A 23,207-nucleotide genomic window follows, 5' to 3' on the forward strand; every position below is an offset into this window, starting at 1 on the left:
GGGTGCTCCACTGAGCTCCTCTTGTAAACAGTTTTATTCACTTGAATCATGCAGCAATCCATAAATATTGCATCCTTGGTGTCCCCCAGGTGTCCAGGGAGCGAGGGGGACACGCTCGCATCGCACCGCGCCCACGGCAGGGCCGTCCCGGGGAGCCGCTTCATGTGTGGGTCTGTGCCACGGGGGTATGTGTGCCCTGCGTGGGTGCTGGCACGGTGGGGTTGGGACTGAGAGTCAAGGGATGAAGATGGGCACACACTGCCCCTTCGACCTGGGGTGTTCCTGGGGAAAGGTGGGCTTTAATCTGTCTCCAAATAGGGGGCTGGTTGGGGATGGCCCCTTGGGATTCGGGGTGTTTGCTAAGAACTAAAGGAATGCAGGAGAGTAGAGAGGGACGTACGGGAAGGTCACTCCCACCCCAGATCCTGATTCTTCCAGAAGCAGGACCTTTCGGGGTGTCCGTTACCATCTTACAGGACAGAATAGAGCCAAGCCATGTGCACCCCCAGAGTCCAAGGAGTGCTGCTTGCTCCAAGCTCCCCCCTTCTCCTTCACCCCCCCCCATTGGCTGCTGCCCTTTGGAAGCTGCTGCACACACACACACCCCCACACCTCTCCTTTTGAGCTTCTCCTACACACACACACACACACACACACACACACACACACACACGCACGCACACTGCTTTTGGGACTCAAACACCAGAGAACTGGGGTGTGTGGGGTTATTGCTGAAGTATCCAATACGGGAGCGGCTGAACGTGGAGGGGGCAGAGGGAACACGGAGTTCCAGGCAGGTGGGCTTCTCCCAGTCATGTAGCCCCACCCTGTGTGTACTCACGGGTCAGCACCCACCTGGGGTGTTAAGAGGCCCCTGATGGGTGGCAAAGCCCCCTCAGAGGTGCTTGGACACAGCCGGAATGGAGCCACACCAGTAACTCAGCCGCTCCTGCTGTGTGCAGGAGTCCCCAGGGGCTCCTTCTGTGCCAGCGGCTCACCATAGGGTGTGGAATGGAGGCTAATGGGGTTCACAGGTCATCTCAGCCCACCTGCCGAGTGGGCTTCTTTTCAAGCACCTGGGGTCCGTTTGCGAATCACTGGCCACAGCACAGCTGAGCTCATCAGGGGGTGGGAAGGGGTGAGCCCCATGGGGCAGGGGTGGGGAGCAACAGAACGGTATGAGGTATGAGCCAGGCATAGGGGGCCCCAGGTCTGCCTCAGTGCGGCAGGGGTGACATCCGGAGGGCTGGGGCATTCCCAGGGCCAGCTTTCACCTGGAGAACAGGGTCTTGGGGAATCCCCTTATAGTGCGGTGCTTAGTCTCTCTTCCCCATCCCAAACCAGGAGCTACACACACACATACACCTCTCCTTCTGAGTTTCTCCTACACACACACACACACACACACACACACGCACACACACCTCTCCTTCTGAGCTTCCACACACACACTCCCTCTCCTTCTGAGCTTACACACACACACACACACACACTCCCTCTCCTTACACTCTCTCTCTCTCTTTCACTCTCCCTCTCCTTCTGAGCTTCTCCACTCCCCAGGAGTGCTGGAAATTCAGTCCCACCATGCGACGACATCTTGGCACACCTTCCAGTCTCTGCAGAGGGGGTCAGGGGGACCAGGGGGACAAGGTGGGGACCAGGCCAGTGTCCGGAGCAGGAGGGGGGAGGGGACGGGTGCTGGGCAGGGCTCACACCGCCAAGGGGCCCCACACACATGGCCTGTTCTCGGGGTCCTCTCTGCTGCCTGAGGACCGTGGGTGGCCCCGGTGGCCGAGGGCGTTGTCATCAGCCTGCCAGGCTCCTGGGGAGAGAAGGGTTGTGTTAGCTGCAGGTGGGCCTGCAGGGGCAGAGCTGAGAAGCCTTGTGTGTTCATGTGAGAGTGGAGGGAGGGCCCCTCCGTGGGGCTCAGTCACAGGTCCAGTTGCCCTGGTGTGCCTGTCCCAGCAGTGGCCCGGCCCTGTGGACTTCGTGTTTGCTGCGAAGTTCCCCTTCCGGGAGGAGGAAGCGGGCAGCAGGCCAGAGGGGTTCGGGGTGGGAGCAAAGGTGCTGACGGCCCCCCTAGGATTGTGTTTGCTGGGGTGGTGGTGGGCAGGAAGTGACAGGCTGCCTGCAGGGACAGCTGCAGCCAAGCCAGTGGGGCACCAGGGCTCATCACCTCTCTGCCTCTGTCCTACCCATGGTGGGGTCTGAGGTGCCTGTCCTTGGAGCACTGGGGACACTGCGACCCAAGGCAAGGGCCTCCCTCATTTGAACCTAGTTTGCAGCTCTGGGCAGGGGAGATGAGGGGGTCACCTGTGCCCCACACCCCCATCACAGGCTGCGTCTGGGGCTGCCTTGCTCCTGAGATGATCTCTGAATTCTGGCTAGAGCAGAGAAGGCTGGAGAGTTGAGGCTGAAGCCCCCTCCCTGCAGTGATTCTGATCACACCAAGTGCTCCCAGATGCCTGCACCATCACCCCCTCATTCTGTGGGAACTGGCCCCACAACTCCACCACTGCAGGGCCCCTGCCACACTGGCCCTTAGGAGGCCAGTCAGGGTCCCAGCTCCTGAGGGTGGGGTGACTGAGCTTGTGTCCAGCTTTTTGTTTTGTCTTTTCGGGGGGAGCCACACCTTATGGTGCGTGCGTAGGGATTACTCCTGTGCTCAGAAATACTCCTGGTGAGCGTGGGGGCCCCTATGGGATGCCGGAGATCAAACTTGGGTTGGCTGCTGTGCAAGGCAAATTCCTTCCCCACTGTTCTATGGCTCCAGCCCTGCCCGTGTGCTGTTTGAAGGGCCACAACGCTCATCCGAGTGGGGCACAGCCCAGCTGTGGGCCCCTCTGCACCCCTATGCAGACAGACTCGACTGAAGAGGGCTCTTAAGCTGCCTCTTCCTGGGCAGTCCTAGGGGCTCTGGGCCAGCTGGGCTCTCAGAGCTGAGGGGCAGGAGTGGCACAGGGCCCTGCAACCACACAGAGTTGGAGGCGCTGCTTTCCCCTGTGGGGGGGCCTGGGGTCGGGCAGTAGGGAGAGCTCGTCCATACCTATTCCTCAATGTCTAGGGGCGTGAGTCCGGGCCGGCTGCTGAGCAGGAGAGAGCAGAACAGAAGGTGAGGGAGACGCATGATCCACCCGGCCGCTCACCCTAGCTCTGCTCTCCCGCCTGAGCACGCGCTGCAGTGCGGGGCCCTCCCAGACACGAACCCCACTCCCAGGATCCTCACTGTCCCAAGTGGCCCTGGGAACCCAGAGGCAGCCAGGTTGGGGTGGGGGTGTCGACCTCGGAGAGAACCAAGGAGGCCTTCCCTCACCTCCTGTCATGCAAGGAGTGGAGACCTGGAGATTTGGGGAGCACAAGAGGAATACTTTGGTTTGTTTGGTGGCCACTCTGGGCTCTGCTCTTGGCTGAGCTCTCCAGGGAATCATATGGGGTGACGGTGTTCGAACGAAGGTCAGTCATGTGCAAGGCAAGTGCCTTCCCCACTGTCCTTTCTCCCCAGCGCCCACAGTAGCAATACCCTGAACTGTTTTCTTCTCTGCTCCTGCCTGCTTTAGATTCTCCCAAGGAAGAGGCTTAGTCCCCAGGACCAGGCAGCATTGGAGCCAATTTGAGGGGGGTCAGACCTGGTGTGTGGGTCAGATCTCAGGTCTCCCCATGATACCTGATTCTTTTTCTTTTTAAATTTTGTTGTTTTTGGGCCACATCTGAAAATGCTCAGGAATTACTCCTCGCTCTTTGCTCAGGAATCACTCCTGGTGGGCTCAGGGGACCAAATGGGATGTCAGACTGACCCTGGGTTGGCTGCATGCAAGGCCATTGCTCTACCCACTGTGCTATTGGCTTAAATTGTTTACAATTTTAAATTTGAATACTGGGGGGGGGGCACACCCATGGAGCTCGGATGTAAATCCTAGTTCTGTGCTTAGGAGTCACTCCTGGCAGGCTTGGGGGATCCTATGGGTGCTAGAAATGGAACCTAATCAGCTATTTGCAAAGCCAGTACCCTACCCACTGGACCTATATGGCTCTAGCCCCCCCCCCCATGTTGGATTCTGCTACTGTGTTGGACCCTGCTTTTACACTATAAACCCCAATTTGGCCCAGACTCACTGTGTGTGTGGGCGCAGGGGTGCCCTGGGCACTGTGGGGCACCAGCCAGGCTGCCTCCCGGGGGTTCCACGGAACTCTGGGCCTAGCTACCTGCAAGTCCTCATAGTGCTAATCTGCTCATGGCTGGCACCCTTGGAAAAACTTCCAGTGCAATTTTGGAACCAGTGTTTCCTGCCTCCCATGGGACTTAAGGAGAGTGGGGCTGGAACGTGCTGGGTGTTGCTGCTGGGCTGGGCTAACAGTGGCAAGAAGGGGCCACATGTAACTGGCCACCAGGAGCCGACAAGGAGAGGGGGTGCTCACCGGCCACTGTCAAGCCTACAGCAGAATTCTGCAATGCCCTAGCAAATGCTTCCAGAAAGTTCTGCATTCTGTGGGAGGCTCATAGCAGAACTAGGGGCCAGTCTACACCTCAGAAGGACAGATTGCTTCCCTCCTCACATCTGCCCTGGGTGAAGTGTGCGTGTGTGTGCACGTATTGTGACAAACCCCTAGGTTCTCTCCTGCCATCCCTCTCTTCCTTTCCTCTTTTTTTTTTTGAATTTTAGTTTTTGGGTGGTGTTCAGGGGTTAATTCTGGCTCTGCACTCAGGAATAACTACTGGCTCAGGAGACCAGATGGGGTGTGGAGGACTGAACCTAGGTCAGCTGCATGCAAGGCGAGCTTCATACCCGCTGTGCTTTCACTCCACCACTTCCTTCCCTTTTCTTTTTCCCTCCCCTTCCTCCCTTCTTTTCCATCCCCTCTCCTTCCTTCATTCCTTCCTACTTCCCCTTCTCCTCCCTTCCTTCTCTCCTCCCTCCTGCCATTCCCTGAGGCTTCCACAGCAACAAGCAGGCTGGCTTAGCGGCCGCAGGGGAAGGAAGAGCAGCAGCAGTAAGCCGGTCCCTGCTGCCAGCACAGTGTGGGTTCCCTCCTCCACACACAGGGTTGGGAGAGTGAGCCCTAGGCAGCCCTGAGAGGACAGCCGGCAGGGAGGCCGTCTCCTGGGGGCCAGGCTACCCCACCCCTAGCCACAGATGCCAAGGTCCCATTTCTGCAGCTTAGGGCTGAGTCCTGTCCTAGTCTGTCCTGGGAGCACCGAGAGCAAGCCCGGCAGCAAGCAGGCCCCACAAAGCAGCACAGGGGTGGGGTGGGGTGGACAGCGGCATGAGGAGAGGTGGGTGGGGGAACATAAACTTGCCCAGTCTGGAGGATGAGATGAATGGAGAAGGGGCAGACAGAGAGATGGGTTTACACTGGCAAGATGTGAGGAAATAACAGACAGACACAAGCAAGGTGGGGAGACAGATGGACAGACAGAAGCTGGCAGAAGCATGTGTCAGGCCTCCCTCCTCTGCCTCAGGGAGAAACGGGGGCCTGAGACAAGGCCTGAGACAGGCCTGCAGAGGCGGGGACCCAGGCCCCATGATGGAGCGGGGTGTGGAGGGCAGCCACAGAGGCCTGGCTCCCCCCAAACCTGCAGCCGCTTCGCTGGGCGAGAAAAGCACTGGACCGGATGTGGCCTGGCTGCTCTGCAGTGGGGTGCTTGGACTTCAGGGCTCCCCAAGAATACGACAACAGGATCCTCTCCTTAAACATGGGGTGTATGGGGCCCTGGGGAGCACGAGCAGAGCAGAAGGCTGGGGCCCCAGTGTGTGGGAGCACTCGAGGAGCACGAAGAGGAGGGTGGGTGATTCCAGTATGTGGAAGCACTAGTGGAGCGCAAAGAGGACAGGGTTCCCAGTGTGTGTGTGGGGTTCTGGGGGAGCACTGTGGGAATAGGAAGAGGAGGGTGGAGTCCTCGTATGTGAAGACTAGTGGAGCACAAGGAGGAGGGGAGGGTGGGGGTCCCCTGACAGGAAGGAGGAGGGGAGCCCCAAGCAGGCTCAGCTGTGCAGGGCATTCTCCAGGGCCGCCTCAGTGTGGGAAGCAGGAGCGGTTCCCCAGAAACGGTCCCCTTGATTCTCTCTGGGGTCATAGGTGCCCACACAGGCACCTCCTAGCATAGGGCTCTGGGCCCAGCTGGTCATGGTTCTCCTAAGTGCCATTCCAGCTCCAACGTGCTCATGGCACCTGGGGTCCCCCGCCCCACCCCACTGGGCAGGAGGGTCTTAGGCTCCCCGTGAACCTCTCTGGAGGTGCTGCGCTGGTGTGGGGCAGGAGGGCAGGTGCGAGTAGGACCCCCACCGAGTCCACGTCAGCAGGTGGCCACTCACCAGGCAAGCAGACCTCAGCGCACAGCTCATTGTCCAGTGCTTTCACGCCGGCGCTGTCAAAGTCATTGTTATTGTCACACTCCAGGCCTAGAAAAGCGCATGTCGTCTGGCCTGCAATGGAGTGAACGCGGTTAGAGGGGGGCCACCCGCGTCTCCTCTGCTTGTGCTGCCCCCAGGTCAAGGTTGTAAAAGGATGGAGACGAAAAAAAAAACCAAATCGAAAAACAACCAAACCAAATGTGGAAGGAAACACAGGAGTGCGGAGCGGAGTTGAGTGAGCCAGGGGATGAATGGGGAGTCCCTGCACCCTCCTGCTCGCTGGACCCGCCTGGGCCCTGCTGGCCACGCTCTCCTGGGAGTCAGTCATAACGGGGGTCCCTTCCTGATGCCTGCCACTGACACCCCAGGCCCAGTACTGGGCCAGCCAGGGAAAGGGTAGAGAGGGATGTGGGTGACTGAGGCCAGCCAGGGAGAGCCATGGAAGGCCCCGTTTCTGTACAGTCTGGGGGGTGCATGTGATCACAAGCCCTGCCTGAGATAAATGCAGGCTCCAGGGTCCCCTGAGTCTGGGCTCCTGTCAGAACTCAGGCAGTGACAGTGATGAGGTTCAGGGAACTGACATGAAGAAGAGGGAGGGAAGTACTTGAGAGGAGAGTCTTCTCTCTTGTGTCAGCAAGCGAGCCCTGGAGTCAGCAGAGCTTCCTGGGAGGGTGAAGCTGATTGGCCTGGGGTTCACCCCATCTAGTCAGGCTGCCCTGGCTGCAAGCGTGCACCCTGAGCATCTCCCCAGGCAGCACCAGCCCAAGCAGAAGCAGGGGGGTGGCAGGTGCGCCCCTCAGAGCCAGTGTGGGTGTAGGCCCACGGTGCACCCCCTTCACCTTCTGGAACATTCTTCTTTGCAAGCGAGTCAGGTGCTTACTCCAGACAGGTCCCGAGCCTGGCTCTTTGGCCAGAGAGGTTGCCACCAAGGTCTGAGTCTGACCCCCAGAGCTCCCGGATGGCCCCCAAAAGCCGACCTCAGGCTTGCTCAGTCTTTTTGACACAAAACCCCACACCTGCAGCTTGAGGGTCCCCATTTCCTCAGATGCACTGCTGAGAGGCTGGATTTGGTGAGCGGATGGAGCAGGAAGTGGGAGTGCGGTTCCCTCAAGGCACACTGCTCCCTATGTCTCCTGAGCCCCAGAAAGCACTGGCAGGTGCTGAGTTCCCCCAATACACTGCTAGCACAGATTCTCCTCCATCACTCAAAAAGGACTGCCTCTCCCTGGGCCCAGGCTGCCCTGCCCTGAGCATCCCCTTGCCCTCAGCTGGGTCCCGGAACAAAGCAGGTTGTGTACCGTCCTCCGGGGTGAGCGATCCGGCCTCTTCCTCCAGCACCTCGTTCCCCTAGGATGGAGGAGGCACTGTGAGCTCGTGGAAGGAAGAAGGTGAGGAGCAGGGGGTGGGGGCTGAGGAGAGTAGGGGAAGGAAAATGATCTGAGGACAGTGGGGGGCTGTGGGGCATACTGCTTCCTGGAGTTGCTCATACTGAGGCTGCTCAGAGGCTGCTAGTGTTTGGGGGGGACTGATTGGACATGTTAAGCGATGTAGGAGTCTCTCACTAGTCTGAGCCACCCTGTTCTCCTCGAATGGAAAGAAAAAGTGGCTGCAGGGGCCGGGTAGGTGGCGCTGGAGGTAAGGTGTCTGCCTTGCAAGCGCTAGCCAAGGAAGGACCGCGGTTCGATCCCCCGGTGTCCCATATGGTCCCCCCAAGCCAGGGGCGATTTCTGAGCACATAGCCAGGAGTAACCCCTGAGCGTCAAACGGGTGTGGCCCAAAAACAAAAAAAAAACAAAAAAAAAAAAAAAAAGAAAAAGTGGCTGCAGCCCATGGGAGGGGCCATTTGGGAGCCATTCTGGGTCTCTGGCTTTAACTGGGCCTTAACTCCACTGACTGGACTCAAACTAGACACATTGAAGTGTCAGCGGCTGCCCATGGTTGGGCTTTTGAGAGGATCCAGTCTGGGGCACGGAGACCCTCCAGCCTGGGGCATAGCTAAGTTGGGTCAAGCCTGACCCAGAGGTGACAGCTCTGGGAACAGGACTGGAAGGCAGGACTCCTTGTGGAACTGACATCAGCTAAGGGGACGTGCCTGGCCTCAGGGCAGAGCGTGTGGCCACCTTGTCCACTCCATGGCCTCGCTAGAACAGCCCATGGTTACCAGGGCCTGAGCCTTCTGCTTTGTTTTGTTTTGGCGTCATACCCAGCTATGCTGGGGGCTTACACTGGCTCTGCACTCAGGGATCACTCCTAGTCAGGGGACCCTATGGGATGCTGGGGACTGTGCCCTGATCAGCTACATGCAAGGCCAGCGCCCTCCCCGCAGTGCTCTGGCTTGGGCCTGCTGGCTGCTTCTCACCTCTGCATCCTGCTCCTCCAGGCCCCCCAAATTTCTGTCTGGAGATGCCCGGGGCAGTTCCTAGGAACAAAGAGCAGCCTAAGAGGCCAAGGGCCAGCAACCTCCTCCCAGCCTCCAGGCAGAAGTAGGGCGCTGCACCCCAGTTGTGGGTGTCCCCGGACATAGGATTCACCTCTCCTTCTTCTTCTGAGGGGGCCCTGCTGGCAGCCCTGGGTGAAGGAAGCGCCTCCCCCTCATCCTCAGTGCCAGGAGCCACGTAGGAGCCAGACATGGAGGAGACGGTGTTGGTGCTGAGCTGAGAGTGGCAGCTGTGTGAGGACACCATGGACATGACCGAAGGCGCCAGGCTACTGCTCGCGGGCTCTGCAGGTGCATGGGGATGAGGTCAGGGACTGGCCAGAGCGCCCCGGCCACAATGTCCCAGGGACTGGGTGAGACAAAGGGTACTGCCTCACACACAGGCAGATACCCCCGCTCTGCAGCTCCTGCCTGTATCCCTGGCAGGGTGGTGGTCATTGTGTCCTCCCAGGTACCTCCCTCCCTCCCTCCCACATACCCTCTGGGGAAGAGATGGTGGAGGAAAGTGGAGTGCCACTGCAGGAAGACTGGTCGATGGCCCCCGACGAGGACAAGGTGAGGTTCTCACTTTCTGGGGTCGCACCACAGTCCTGGGGGACAGTGAGGCAGGTGGTGAGCAGGACTGGGCACCAGGATCAGCAGAGACCCAGTCCTCAGTTCCATCCCGCTACCCTAAAGCCTGCAGCCAAGGGGACACAGGTCACCAGCGCTGTGACATGGGAACACATGCCCCAGAGACAGGGACTGGGAACATGGCCCAGCCCCTGGGTTGCTCTCCAGTTCTCTGGCGCCCGTCTGGCAGTGCTTACCTTGCTGCCCTTGCCCGTACCTGCCCATGCTCTTGCGGGCCATGATTGTCTCCCTAGATCCTGCAGTCCCATAACCCCAATTTTGTTCCTCCTCTTGACAGAGAAGCCACCAGAGTCTGGGAATGCTGGGGCCAAGCTGGCTGGTGACTCAAGACAGGAGCACATGGATGGATGCCTAGACCAGGTATCATGAGCGCACGCCCCCCCCCCCCCCCCCCCCCCCCCGTGCTCCACCTAGATGGACTCTGAGGCTCCACACAGTGCAGGCGATGGAGCTGGAGTCAGGTCAGCATGTTGCCTTTCTAAGGGGTGTTCCTGGGGCTCCATCAGCAGCCCCAACTCAGCTGGAGAGCACAGGCTCAGCCCACGCTCAGAGAACTGCCCCGCCAGAAAGGGTTCAAGGTGGCTGGTTCAGTCCCTGCAGCTATGGGGCAGGACAGGCCCTTGGCCAAGCTGGGGACAGTAACTTGCCTCCTCCATGTGTGGGGCTGCTGGCCGAGGGGACAAGTGCGTCTCCGACTCGCTGCAGGATGGCTCATCCTCACCATCCTCCTCCTCAGGGAGCACTGCTGAGTTCTGGGACATGGACCTAAGGGGAGGGCGGGGTGAGCAGCAGGTGGAGTGAGGAGCAGAAGGTGTCCCATAGGGCCAACTCTGTGGGGGCTAAAACCCTGAGTTCTAAGCCCACAAGCCCCACTAGGGCCCGGGCACCTCGCTGTCAGCACCTCCTTTCTTTTGACGTGCGGGGAGGGCCAGGCCAAGGCCGAGACACAAACCCCAGGCCCTTCGTCCCACCTTCACTTGAGCCCCCGTGGTCCCAGGGTCCTTCGTGTATGGTCCCCCTGGATGGATGGGTCTGCCCTGCCCAGGTGCACCGTCCTCCTTAGGGGGCCCAGCAGCTCGAGAGGGGTGCACCCACTCACTTGGACAGGCTGCGCTGGATGTGGAGTCCGGGGCGGTCAAGTGGGGACAGCGCCCGGCCGGGGGGCAGGTGGCTGTCACTGCCGTAGGAGGGCAGCGGTCCTGAGAGGGGGCCGTCTCCGAGCACGTGGAGTGGGGGCACAGCAGGGGATGGGGTGAGGGGCCCATTAAGGGCTTCCAGGAGAGACACCACTTCATAGCCCGCAGGAATGTTCTCTGAGGACTGGAGAAGCAGACAGGTCGAGAAGTTACTCAAACCCCTTTTGTTTCCCCTGCGATCATGTTTCCTGCTCCACACTGTACCGGAGACTTGGCTTTTGTCAGCTGCCTGCCGCTCAGGGCTGGGGCCCAAACAGGCTACTGGCCTTCCCGGAGACCCACAGTCCCGGACTCCTCCAAGCAACTTCCTTCTTCCTGGTTTTGTCTTTGGGTCGCACCCAGCAGTATGCAGGGCTTTGCCCCAGCTCTGTTCAGGGAAACTGAGCATTGGTGGTGCCTGAGCTGCAGCTGGGTGGGTTGCATGCTCCATGGGTGCCCTCCTGTCCTACTAGTTCAACTAGCTCTAGGGCCCAGGGGGAAACTTGCGAACTGTGACTCTTCCTCTGATTCCCATGAAGACTTGGGAGGAAAGGAGATGAGGAGGGAGGACAGCGTCTTTATCGCCCAGCTCCCCCCCCCTGCCTCCACCATCGCTCTGAGCTGTCTAGCACCCTACGGTCACCCCTGCTTGGACCCCCTCTTCGTGGCTCCTCCCTCCACTTACATCCAGCTTCCCAGGCATCCTGGGAGAATCCTGACTGTCCTCTCCAGTTCTGACCATCTATGACCACTCTATTTTTTTTTTTTTTCATTTAGTTTAAGTGAAACCATTGTGATTTACAAAGTCCTTCATAGTTGGATTTCAGACATACAGCAAGTCAGGGTCAATCCCACCACCAGGGTCGACCTCCCTCCACCTATATTCCCCAAGTGCATACCGTACTACCCAATCCTGGCCCAAGCCTGCCTGTATAGCAGGCCCACTTTAAGTTTAGATTGTTAAAGTTTGGGTCTCGAGGCCGGAGAGATAGCACAGCGGTGTTTGCCTTGCAAGCAGCCGATCCAGGACCTAAGGTGGTTGGTTCAAATCCCGCAACCCATATGGTCCCCGGTGCCTGCCAGGAGCTATTTCTGAGCATATAGCCAGGAGTAACTTCTGAGCACCACTGGTGTGGCCCAAAAAACAAAAAACAAAACAACACAAAACAAAAACAAAAAAACCATTTGGGTCTCTTTTGTTTTGTTTTGTTTTTTGGGTTACATCCGGCAGTGCTCAGGCGTTACTCCTGGCTCTATGCTCAGAAATCGCTCCCGGCAGGCTCGGGGGACCATATGGGATGTGGGGATTCGAACTACCGTCCTTCTGCATGGAAGGCAAACGCCTTACCTCCATGCTATCTCTCCGGCTCCAGTTTGGGTCTCTTGATTCCACTGTTCCACTGCTGTTCCCTTTGGTTTGGATATTTAGTTCTGTCTTTTTTTTTTGGGGGGGGGGCATACTCAGAGGTGCTCAGGAGTTCCTTCTGGCTTTGTGCTCAGAAATCATTCCTGGTAGGCTCAGGGGCCATATGGGATGCTGGGACCCAAACCTGAGTCGGCTGCTTGCAAGGCAAAAACCCTGCTTCTGTGCTATCACACCAGCCAAAGTTCTTCCCCCTTTTTTTTGTTTTTGAGCTACACCCGGTGATGCTCAGGGGTTACTCCTGGCTATGTGCTCAGAAAATGCTCCTGGCTGGGGGACCATATGAGTCACAGGGATCCAACCATGGGACATCCTGGATCAGCCGCATGAAAGGCAAACACCCTACCACTGCACTATTGATCCAGCCCAAGTTCTTTCCTTTTTTAACACCAATGCATCTGAGACAGCTTGCCTCCTGGTCTCCATCCTTTCATATTTGTTTTTCTCCTCCTCCACTCAATTTCTTTCCTTCTCCTTACATTGCTACTGTCCATGATGGGGCTATGTGCAAACACTGCTATTACCTATAATGACAGGATGTGTGCTATATCCCTTATCGGATTATTTTCTCGGTGTTAATTTCCAAGACCTTTGAGTACCAAGTTAAATGGTTTTTTTGTTTGGGGCCATATCTAATGGTGCTCAAGGCTTACTCTTGGTGGTGCTTGGGGATCCTATGTTGTGCCGGAGACTGCCCACTGTACTACTATAATGATTTGTTTGTATTTTTCATTTTGCCACATACAGTGGTGCTCAGGGAACCATGTGGTGAACCTGTTCGACTGGCTGCAAAGTCTGCATTTAACCTACCAGATTTTCTTTCTTTTCTTTTCTCCTCCCTCCCTCCCTCCCTCCCTCCCTCCCTCCCTCCCTCCCTCCCTCCCTCCCTTCTTTTTTTACTTTTGTTTCGTTTTGCTTTGTTTTGTCTGTTTTTAGGTCAGACCTGGTGATGCTTAGAGGTTACTCCTGGTTTTACACTCAATGATCACTTTGGGCAGTGCTCAGGAACCTTAGGGGATGCCGGAGATCAAAGCTGAGCTAGCTGTGTGTAAGGCAAGTGCCCCTCCCCCCCCACTCTATTAGTGTTCTGGTTCTGGTTCTTAAGAGTTCTCAATATATACAGACCTTTTCTTTTTCTTTAATTTTTGGGCTTTTGGGCCACACTCAGTAGTGCTTTAACGGTTACTCCGGGCTCTGTGCTCAGAAATCATTCCTGGCAGACTCCTGAGACCCTGTGGGATGCCAGGGATCAAACTTGGGTCAGCTGTGCGCGCAAGGCAAATATCCTCCTGCTGTGCTATTGCCCCAGCCCCACCAAAGGTCTACTTTGATTGCTTCTCTGCAGGTATAAAAAGGGAAATGTTTGAGGGCTCGAGAGCTAGTACGGGCCTGTGGTTCAACAGGAGTCAGTCCTTGGCATTGCACAGGGTCCCCTGGGCCCCACTAAGGAAACCCTGAGCAAAGAAAATATATTCAAGAAGGGGCTGGAGAGATAGCATGGAGGTAGGGCGATTGCCTTTCATGCAGGAGGTCATCGGTTCGAATCCCAGCATCCCATATGGTCCCTCGTGCCTGCCAGGAGCAATTTCTGAGCCTGGAGCCAGGAATAACCCCTGAGCACTGCCGGGTGTGACCCAAAAACCATAAATATATATATATATATATATATATATTCAAGGAAATAAATGCAAAATAAATACAAAAAAAAGTGCAATCTCCAGCACACTAGATGAGTCCCCCTACCAACAATCAAACCGAGCCTGCCTTTTGCTCTGGGCACTCTTACTCGCCTGGGGGCTAATGGTGCAGTGCTCAGGCAATTAGACCCTCACTCGCTTCGTTGTGTGACCCAGATGAAGCGCATCCAGCGAGCACCTGCGAATGAGTCTAGGTTCTTTTGGTTTTCCTGTTCGGCTATTCCACGGCTCAAGGGAGACTCCACTGGGACTTGGCTTGTCGCTTGACAAGGAGACAAGGAGTCCCAGGACTTTCCCTCCCTGAATGCTAAGCACCCCTACATCGTATGCTGGACAGGGACATGCTCCTGGCGTGTGGCCCTGCAAACAATTAGGGCTCACTCCTTGGTGACTCCAAGCCTGGAGGCTTGGCTCAAACACTGTCACTTTCTCTATTAACTGGGGGTGCAGTGATCTCCCTCCGCTCCTGGTTGCTGAGCCAAGAAGTGGTCCAGAGCAATAAAATGGGCTGAAGCAATAAGTAGCACAGTGGATAGGGCGTTTGTCTTGCACTTGGCCGACCCAAGTTCAATCCCTGGCATCCCATATGGTCCCCCTGAGCCAGTCAGAGGTAAGCCCTGATCGTTGCAGGGTGTGGCATATTCCATCCCCAGTATCTTATATGGTGCCCTGAGCACTACCAGAAGTGATTCCAGTTGGTGTGGCCTCCTCCCTCTGGCCCCTCCCCATAAAAGAAAAGAAATGGGACAGTGAGAGAGAAAAGAGCCCTTCCACCCCAAAGCCGGAGGTGCCTGTTCTGAGTGGGGAGTCAGGCTACCCTGGGGAACACGCAGAACAAGGCATCAGCCGAAAAGGCTGAGTGGTGGTGCCTAACCAGTTCCCATGAGTCCAAGGGGCCAAAGGCTCCAGTGATCCCTACGTGGCCTCTGTGTCCAGGTCCTACAGAGAGACCACTGAGTCCCAGGATCTGGCTCGGGCCGACTCACCGAGTGTTCCTCCGAGTCAGAGGTCTGAGATGAGATGATGGGGTTGAAGCTGGTGGGGGACATGGGGCCAAGCTTCTTCCTCATGGCGCGGATCTGCAGCAGTGCTCGGAAGGCTGCAGGGAGACAGGGAAGATCATGTGGGGGGGGCATGGGGCAGGCAGTGGGGTGTGGGGTGTGGCTCCCCAGCCCAGTGCTCACGCAGGCGGCAGATGGGGCAGTTGTTGGCCTGGTAGCGCAGGGTATCAGCACAGGCGCTGCACAGACACAGGTGGCGGCAGGGCAGGATGAGGGTGTCACGCACGTCCGACAGACACACCACACACTCGGCGCTGTTGTCGCTCACCTCATCCTCAGCCACCTGCTGGCGACACAGCCGGCCTACCATGTCCTCAGGGTTCATGGGGGCCAGGTTCTGCCCTTGCCCGGGACCCCAGACCCGTCCTCCCAGGGACTCAGTCTCAGGAACATCTCAGGGCTTGCCTCACTCACCAAGGGTAGGGCTGGGAGACCCTGTGGGTTAGGGTAACTGGGAAAGGACCTGAAATATGGGGCCAGGGCTCAGGCAACAACTCTGCACAATGGGCCCAGACCAGCCGTTTCCACTCCTGTGATCGGGGGGTGGTTAGTTTCTCTAGTTTTTGGGCCACACCCAGCGACACTCAGGGGTCTTGGCAGTGCTTGGGGGACCCTAAGGGATACCAGGGATTGAACCCAGGTCAGCCATAAGGCAAAAGCCCTCCCCACTGTGCTATCGCTTTGGCCCTGTTTCCTGTGCTGTGAGTCTCCTCATGGGCTCCCTGTCCAGGAGCACTGTGCCCTGAGCCCCCACCCCACCCCCTGCCATCTCAGGACATGCCTTGGAGTCCAGAGTGTTGGATTTGTTCTCGATGCCGTAGATCTCCTGAAGCAGGTAGCTGACCCCATCTACCTGAGGGTCAAAGGGCAGAATTCAAGGGCTGCCACTGGTATCTGCCCCGCTCCTTATTCCCCCAGAGTGCAGATTCAGACGGCAGTCATGGGCATGAATGAACTGGGGGCTGAGCTGCTCAGCATTACACAGTGGTTTCAGTACTCAGTTGGTCCTGGGGTGCATGCTCCCTGGGCTGAGTGGGGGTGCTGCCAGGTCATGCAAGGGGCTAGGGAAGGGGACAGCACCCCAAAAAGGCAGGGAAGAGATGAGACAACCCAGGGCAAAGAGGGGTTCAGAGGCCCAGAAGATCAAGACTGAAGTTAAGAAGGACTTCCCTCCACTCAGCTTAGCTTCTTATTCTGAGGGGTGCTGGGCCACACCTTGTGGTTCTCAGAGGTTCCTCCTGGTTCTGTGCTCAGAAATCGCTCCTGTCAGGCTCTGGACCAATGGGATACTGAATCCGGGTCGGCCACGTGCAAGGCAAATGAACTACCCACTATGTCTTAATACATGTTCCTCTGAGCTCTTTGAACATCTGGGCAAGGCTAGAGCAATAGCACAGTGGGGAAGGGTTTTTCTGGCAAGTGGTCAATCTGAGTTCAATCTCCGGCATCCCATAGAATCCCCCGAGCCTTGCCAGGAGTGATTTCTGAGCACAGGAGTGCCCCATGGGCCTAAATACAGGGCACAAACACTGTCCTTTCAGTCTCAAGTCTTTCCCAGGAAGGGCGACAACAGAGACACCCCCACAATCAGTATTTTGCTTCAGGCCAGCCCAGTAGTTTCTGACATACCAGAGTGCTCCCTTCTTTAAGAAAGGGGGGTGTGGGTAGGAAAGTAGAACCCTCAGCAAGCTCGAGAGGGAGGGAGGGAGGGAGGGAAGGAAGGAGGGAGAGAGAGGGGGGACAGATACCCAGACAGTGAGGGGAGTGGCAGGCCCTTACCACTTGCTTCTGTTTCAGCGGCTTCACGCAGAAGGTGCCATCTGTGTGCTGGAAGAGGACAGGTCATTAGCAGGAACATGGAGGGGATGGGGGGGGGGAACACTCTGTCCTTCTCCGCCTCACACCAAGAGGCTCAGAGGGGTCTAATCCAACCCCTCTGCATGCAGTAAAGGAAACTAAGGCCCACATGGTTGCAGCCAGGGCTTCTTGGCTATCCCGCAGCTGTTCAGGCCAGCAGAGCAGCACTAAGGGGTGCCCCACCCTGAGGAAACCCTACAAAGTCCCTTTTACCTTTTCAAAGGTGCCCAGCAGCACGTGGCAGTGGCCAAAGTACTCTGAGGTGAGAGAAAGAGGGAGGAGTCAGGAGGGTGACAGCCCCTCAGAGACCTTCCCGCCCTGTGTCCCTGTGCGGATGTGTGAGCCCCCGCTCACCGTCGCCCTCGTCCACCACAGCGTGCACCACCAACGGGTACACCTCCCGGTCCAGGTCGAAGCCGAGCTGAGAGAAGGGGAGGAAGGAGGCAATGGGCCATGGGCTCATCCAAGGCTCCAGGACGCTCTCCCCAACCCTCCCTGTGGGGTACGGCACTTCTTGGGACACCCAGACAAGGGCTCGGGGCCTGACAGGCAGGGTGGGGGCGCAGGACCTCCCATGGTTCTGTGCAGAGCCTGGGCTGCTGGCAGAGTCCCCTAAGATCCACACCTCATCTTCGGCCCACTGGGAGGGGTCCACGCTGTGCGAAGGCAGACAGAAGTGCTGGCAGGCACCGCGCTTGTAGTACACGGTCTCCGACTGCAGGCTGCCGTCTTTGGGGATGTAACTGTGGCATGGGAGGGGGGCTCAGTATCTGCACCTCACACCCCAGGGCGCCCCGCAAGAGGATGAGGGCAGGGGCAGGCAGGGAGGAGCCCTCAGGTCTGCCTCTCTCACATGAGTGAGGTTTCTGAGCCTCGAGCCCACATGCCCTCTCTGATGGAAGCTGGATTGGGGCTGCCCCCCCCCATCTCTGCCTTCATGCCCTCTGGAACAGAAGCTGGCTTTGGGCCACCTCCCCCAACCCTGAGGCACTCAAGGAGGAAAGGCTCTGAGGGGAAAGTCTAAATTAAGCCAATAACACCCAGTGTCCAGTCCTCCTCCATGTAGGCTCCCAGGCACACCTGGCAATGCCATTCTGAAACTCCTCTGTGGCCTGATAGTACAGTGTGATGGCCACGCGTGCGTCCGTGTCGAAGGTGAACTCCACGCTGTAGTGGGCCCGGGTCTTGCCTGCATCCTCACCGGGCGCCTTCACCTCCTCGGCACATCTGGTGAAGTGAGAGAAGCTGCTCGAGCCGCCCACCTGACCCGGGTGATCCCACGGCTCCTGTGTGGCTACTGGGGTGAGGGCGGGAGGCATGACGGTCTATGATGGCCTCACACACAGTTAGGAGTGTCCCCGCGAGCTGGGGTGTATGAACATGATATGGTGTGGGCAGATATGGCGATGGGGTGAATTTCTATGTGGAAATCTCTATGTGTGTGTGTGGACATGTATGTGTGCGGATGTATATGCGTGTGGTGCATGAATGTGTGGGTATATGTGGGGGTATATGTGTGTGTATTTATGTGCATGAATAGGACTGTGTGGGTGGCTGTGGATGTATGTATGGCACAAGTGCGTGTGAGTGTGTGTACATGGCTGTGGATGAGAGGTCTGAGGCCTGACAGTGTCAGGGATGGAGTCTGGGGAGCACTGAGCGTCTGAGGCGCGGCTGCCCTGGCCCACACCGACCTGACGAGCCTTAGCGTGTCCTTCCGGATGTTGATGAGGCTCCGCAGGGTCTTCACGGGCTCCTGGGGGGGCGGTGCAGCGTAAGGGAACTGCAAGAGAGGAGGGCATGTCACTCGGACCTTCACCTGTACTGGGCCACGGGTAGGAGCGGATGGAGTCAGTACTGCTCACTCCACCAGCAAACAACCCAGCCCAACTATGGAGGGAGAGGTTTCGCGGATGCTCCGACTCCCCACGATGAGACATACATCGGCTGGAGGGCTTTACTAAAAGCTTTTCTGGGCACCAGAGCCGATGGGTGAGTATGCACGTACAGACAGGGGCGCCTGAGCCTTCTTCATCTTATTAGGACCTGAGACTTCTCTGGGCTCCCCTGGTCAGAGTCTGAGTTCAGAGTGTGGAGCTGACATGAGATGGGGGACATTGCAGAACGGAGGCAGAGGACACTGAGGTCTGGGGCTGGGGAGACAGCACAGGCAAGTGTTTCAGCAAAACACAAAACATGAGGGAGGAAGGAAGGAAGGAAGGGAGGAAGGGAGGGAGGGAGGGAGGGAAGGAGGGAGGGAGGGAGGAGGGAGGATGAAAGTAGGAAGGAACAAAGGACAGAGGGAAGGAGGGAAGAGAGGAAAAGTTGTTTTTTTATTTTGGGGGCTTCACCAGGGTTCAAGAGTTACCCCCATGGGGCCGGGCGGTGGCGCTGGAGGTAAGGTGCCTGCCTTGCTTGCGCTAGCCTAGGACGGACCGAGGTTCGATCCCCCGGCATCCCGTATGGTCCCCCAAGAAGCCAGGAGCAACTTCTGAGCGCATAGCCAGAAGTAACCCCTGAGCGTCACAGGGTATGGCCCAAAAACCAAAAAAAAAAGAGTTACCCCTAATGGGCTTGGGGGACCATATGCTCAGTATCAACCTTGGGTCAGCAGAGCAAAGCTGGCACCCTCTCTTTGCCATACATCTGTAAAATCACTTTACTTTTCCTTTCCTTTATGTCACCTTGGGGACTCAAACCTGCTGCTCTCAACAGCAGCTGCAGCAGTGTGGGGCCTCCCAGCAGATTTCTATGTCACCTTGGGGTGATCTTTCGCCTTTTAGGGTCACCTTGACCCTAAGGTGATTTATATTATGGCTAATAAAAGTGGGAGGAAAAGGGGGCCAGAGCAATAGCACAACAGTAGGGTTTGCCTTGCAAGCAGCCAATCCAGGATGGATGGTGGTTCGAATCCCAGCGTCCCATATGGTCCCCCAAACCAGGAGTGATTTCTGAGGGCATAGACAGGAGTAACCCCTGAGCATCACAAGGTGTGCCCCCCCCAAGTAAAAGTGGGAGGGAAAGAAGCTTGACTTAGTAAGAATCCAAGAGGGTGGGGCCGGAGAGATAGCAGTAAGGTAAGTAAGGTGTTTGCCTTGCATGCAGAAGGACAGTGGTTTGAATCCTGGCATCCCATCTGGTCCCCCGAGCCTGCCAGGAGTGCATTCTGGGCATAAAGCCAGGAGTAACCCCTGAGCGCTGCTGGGTGTAACCCCCCGCTCCAAAAAAAAAAAAAAAAAAAGATCCAAGAGGGTGCTCTGCTCGACTCCTGGTCAAAATGCACCTTTTGCCTCGACTGTCTGATTTTCTGTGTTAAACTGCAAGCTGAGACCCCACGCTCCCCAGGGAGCTCTCTCCAGATGCCCTTACTCCACAGCCCTGTCTGTCCTCCCTGGAGCACAGTCCTGCTCTGGGACCTTAGGCCTCCCATAAACCAATTGGATAGAACTTGGAGTCCGACCCCTGGATTCGCTCCTCTCCTTCCCATCTCCTTCCTCTGTCCCATCAGCTCATATCTTTCCCACTCAGGGTGGGTGAGTGACAGCCCTTTTCCAGCTTCACGTTTTGGAATCTGCGCTGGGACAGCCGTCCCCCTCCTGGTTCCGCTCCCTTCTGCAGCCCACTGCTCCTCTATTACCCCCAGCTACCCCACCCCCAGCCTACTCTAAGAATTTCAGACGATTTTAAAATGAGCTTAAGCCCAAAGCATCAGGTAAGAAAATCCAACACAAACGCAAATTTATTCTAAAGCTGAAAGAAATAACTTTGGATTAACATTTTTCCTGGAGCCATGCATTTCATCAGGGCCTTCTTCACAGGTATGTGGTGTTGTGTGTGTGTGTGTGTGGACACTCATGCAACAAAAAGGGACGTCCATGGGGCCAGCCGAAGTGATAGCATTGGTCTTTCATGCAGTTAACCTGGGTTCAATCCAGTATGTTCCCTGGCATCCCAAAGGTTCCCCTGGGCCTTTTTGTTGTTGTTCAGGGAGTGATCCCTGAACATTGAACACTGCCAGCTATGGCCAAAAAACAAAACAAACAAACAAACAAAAAGGGGCATCCCAGGTCCCAAGAGCCTGCCAGAAATCTCGACCAACCCAGGATGGACCTGGGTTCAATTCCCAGCATCCCATATCCCAGACATCCCAGGTCCCGAGAGCCTGCCAGGAGTGATTCTGAGCATAGAGCCAGGAGTAACCCGAGTGCTACCAGGTGTGACCCCCCCAAAAACAAACAAACAAAATAAAGGATGTATTGTCCCCTCCTGCCCCAACCAAAGCACAGGAGAAACAGGAGGAAGAATCCCTTCACCCCTTGGTCTGCCCTGGAAGCACACCCACTGTCCAGCCACTCCTCCCACAACCCACCTCTCGTGGCTACTAGGTGTGCTCTGTTGTTGGGCCTCCCCGCTGCTCCCTGAAAAGAGAAAAATAATTCCCTAGAAATCTGCTGGGAGGCCCAACCCTGCTGCAGCTGCTGTTGAGAGCAGCAGGTTTGGGTCCCCAGTAACTAGGACCAGGGAGAGAGGGAGGGTCCACACAGGCGCATGGAGAGCACAAGACTCGGCACACGCAGGTGTCTGATGGCAGCGCGCCGACAGCACCATCAGCAGCTGCCTCAAGCACTGCAGGGATGATCGCAGAGCAAAGAGAATCTTGGTAAAGGCCTGAAAAGGGTAAAACACTAAGTCCTGGGGGCCGGAGCAATAGCTCAGTGATAGGACATTTGTTTTGCACATAGCCAACCTTGGCTGGACAGTCCTGGCTTCGATCCCCAGCATCCCATATGGTCCCCCAAGCCTACCGGGAATAACCCCTGAGCGCCACGGGGTGTGGCCCAAAAAACAAACAAAAAGCTAAGCCTTTTAGGGGGCTGACCTCATATGCTGAACCTCATTCCACCCCCAGCACCACTGGGAGAAACCCCAGAGCAAAAGTGCCAGGTGCAAGCCTGGGCTACCACTACCACGGGATGTGAAGGCCTCAAGGTTGAGGGAGTATAGGAGACTTCCTGGAGGAGGTGGGGTTTGCTAGACAGGGAAAAGGCTAACACAAGGCAAATGGGAGGGAGCATTTCCTGCTCCTGTCATCTGTCCTCCAGGGTCACTCCGGTGAGGCAGGTGTCACTTGGGGGACAGTCCTGTGCAACACTGGGGGCGCTGAAGGAAGCCCAGTGATGAGTACTGAGAGGAGCAGTGTTTCCTGGGCCGGGGAGCCAAACTGAGGTTCACACAGGCCTCCCTGGTCCTACCATACCCAGAGAGGAAAAAGGAGTCTGAGAGCCAAGCCTGTTTTTTTTGGGTCATACCCAGTGGCACTCAGGGGTTACTCTTGGCTCTGCATTCAGAAATCACTCCTGACAGGCTCAGGGGACCATATAGATGCCAGGAATGGAACCCAGGTCTGTCCCAGGTCAGCTGCGGGCAAGGCAAACACCCTACCCTTACTGTGCTCTTTGGCCCCAAGCCTGTTTTTTTTTTAAATTTTGGTTTGGGGCCATACCTAGTGTTTAGGGGTTATTCCTTTTATTTTTATTTATTTATTTTTTGTTTTTTGGGCCACACCTGGTGAAGCTCAGGGGTTACTCCTGGCTATGCGCTCAGAAATCACTCCTGGCTTGGGGGGCCATATGGGAGCCAGGGTATCGAACCTCGGTCTGCCCTAGGCTAATGCCAGCAAGGCAGATGCCTTACTGCTCCGCGCCACCGCTCTGGCCCCCAAACCCACTTCTTTCTTTTTTCCCTCTGCCCAAGACTGGTGTGGCCTGGCCCTCCCCCTCCCTCCTTCCCTCCCCCTCTCTCAGTAAGGATGGGGATGGGAGGGAAAGTGGTGAGTCAGGGGTGCTCAGGAGTACCCCTGGCAGTGCTCAGGGGACCATAGGGGTCCAGGAATCATATTCCTTAGTCCCGTACTCTCTCTCTGGTCTTGAGACTTGCATAAGCTTTCCTGTTGTCTCCAGTATTTCCTTAATACACTCAACACTGCTGAGTTACATTTATTATTTGCTTGTGTATGGTTTTTGGGCCACACCTAGTAGAGCTCAGGGGTTACTGTTGACCTAGCAGAGCTCAGGGGTTACTCCTGGCTCTGCACTCAGAAATCTCTCCTGGCAGGCTCAGGAAACCATATAGGATGCTGGGGATCAAACCCAGGTCCATCCCAGGTCAGCTGCATGCAAGGCAAGAACGCTCTACCATTATGCTATCACTCTGGCCCAGGTACGTTTATTTTTATTTCATGTATTTATAATTGTTTGTTTGGAGGTGCCATATGGGCTGTGCTCAGAGATCCCTGTAGAAGGGGCTCAGGGGACTGTCACTGGGTGCCAAGGATTGAACTCGCGCCAGCTACATGCAACGTCATTGCCCCTCTCATTGAGAATCTGTCCAGCACCTGCTGAGTTACATTCACGGGACAAAGGCACGAGCCTTGAGCACCGCCAAGTGTGGCCCCAATAAACAAACAATAAAGCAAAGAAAGTGCGTGTTTGAGCTCAAGACCAAAGACAAGGTTCACGTGAGCAGGTAAGTGTGACCTATAAGTGGATCTGAGGATGGGCTCAGAGAGGATTCT

General features: G+C 56.6%; 1 protein-coding gene and 1 long non-coding RNA gene across 3 annotated transcripts in view; both read right to left on the reverse strand.

The window, feature by feature from the left end:
* Positions 1-16: 16 nt before the first annotated feature.
* On the reverse strand, positions 17-699 carry LOC126004336 (uncharacterized). Of its 2 annotated transcripts, none has more exons than XR_007493850.1 (2): positions 656-699; positions 17-612 (listed from the first exon to the last, which is right to left on the reverse strand). It is a non-coding gene; the product is annotated as an uncharacterized LOC126004336 (long non-coding RNA). The 2 variants fall into 2 exon arrangements; XR_007493849.1 differs by having other exon boundaries at positions 652-699.
* Positions 700-1,562: 863 nt separating this feature from the next.
* The window catches only part of RNF157 (ring finger protein 157), a 56,823-nt gene continuing 35,178 nt past the window's right edge, over positions 1,563-23,207 (reverse strand). The window contains exons 3-19 of the mRNA XM_049770765.1: positions 18,328-18,416; positions 17,714-17,860; positions 17,259-17,376; positions 16,988-17,054; positions 16,847-16,890; positions 16,556-16,603; positions 15,558-15,629; positions 14,900-15,059; positions 14,702-14,814; positions 10,520-10,740; positions 10,068-10,185; positions 9,266-9,377; positions 8,882-9,072; positions 8,710-8,769; positions 7,649-7,697; positions 6,312-6,422; positions 1,563-1,822 (exon numbers count right to left, since the gene is read on the reverse strand). Of these exons, the coding sequence (XP_049626722.1) occupies positions 1,710-1,822; positions 6,312-6,422; positions 7,649-7,697; positions 8,710-8,769; positions 8,882-9,072; positions 9,266-9,377; positions 10,068-10,185; positions 10,520-10,740; positions 14,702-14,814; positions 14,900-15,059; positions 15,558-15,629; positions 16,556-16,603; positions 16,847-16,890; positions 16,988-17,054; positions 17,259-17,376; positions 17,714-17,860; positions 18,328-18,416 (1,833 nt within the window). The 3' untranslated portion in view covers positions 1,563-1,709. The remainder of the gene's footprint in view (positions 1,823-6,311; positions 6,423-7,648; positions 7,698-8,709; positions 8,770-8,881; positions 9,073-9,265; positions 9,378-10,067; positions 10,186-10,519; positions 10,741-14,701; positions 14,815-14,899; positions 15,060-15,557; positions 15,630-16,555; positions 16,604-16,846; positions 16,891-16,987; positions 17,055-17,258; positions 17,377-17,713; positions 17,861-18,327; positions 18,417-23,207) is intronic.

Source organism: Suncus etruscus, chromosome 1 (genome assembly GCF_024139225.1).
Source record: "Suncus etruscus isolate mSunEtr1 chromosome 1, mSunEtr1.pri.cur, whole genome shotgun sequence".
NCBI lineage: Eukaryota > Metazoa > Chordata > Mammalia > Eulipotyphla > Soricidae > Suncus > Suncus etruscus.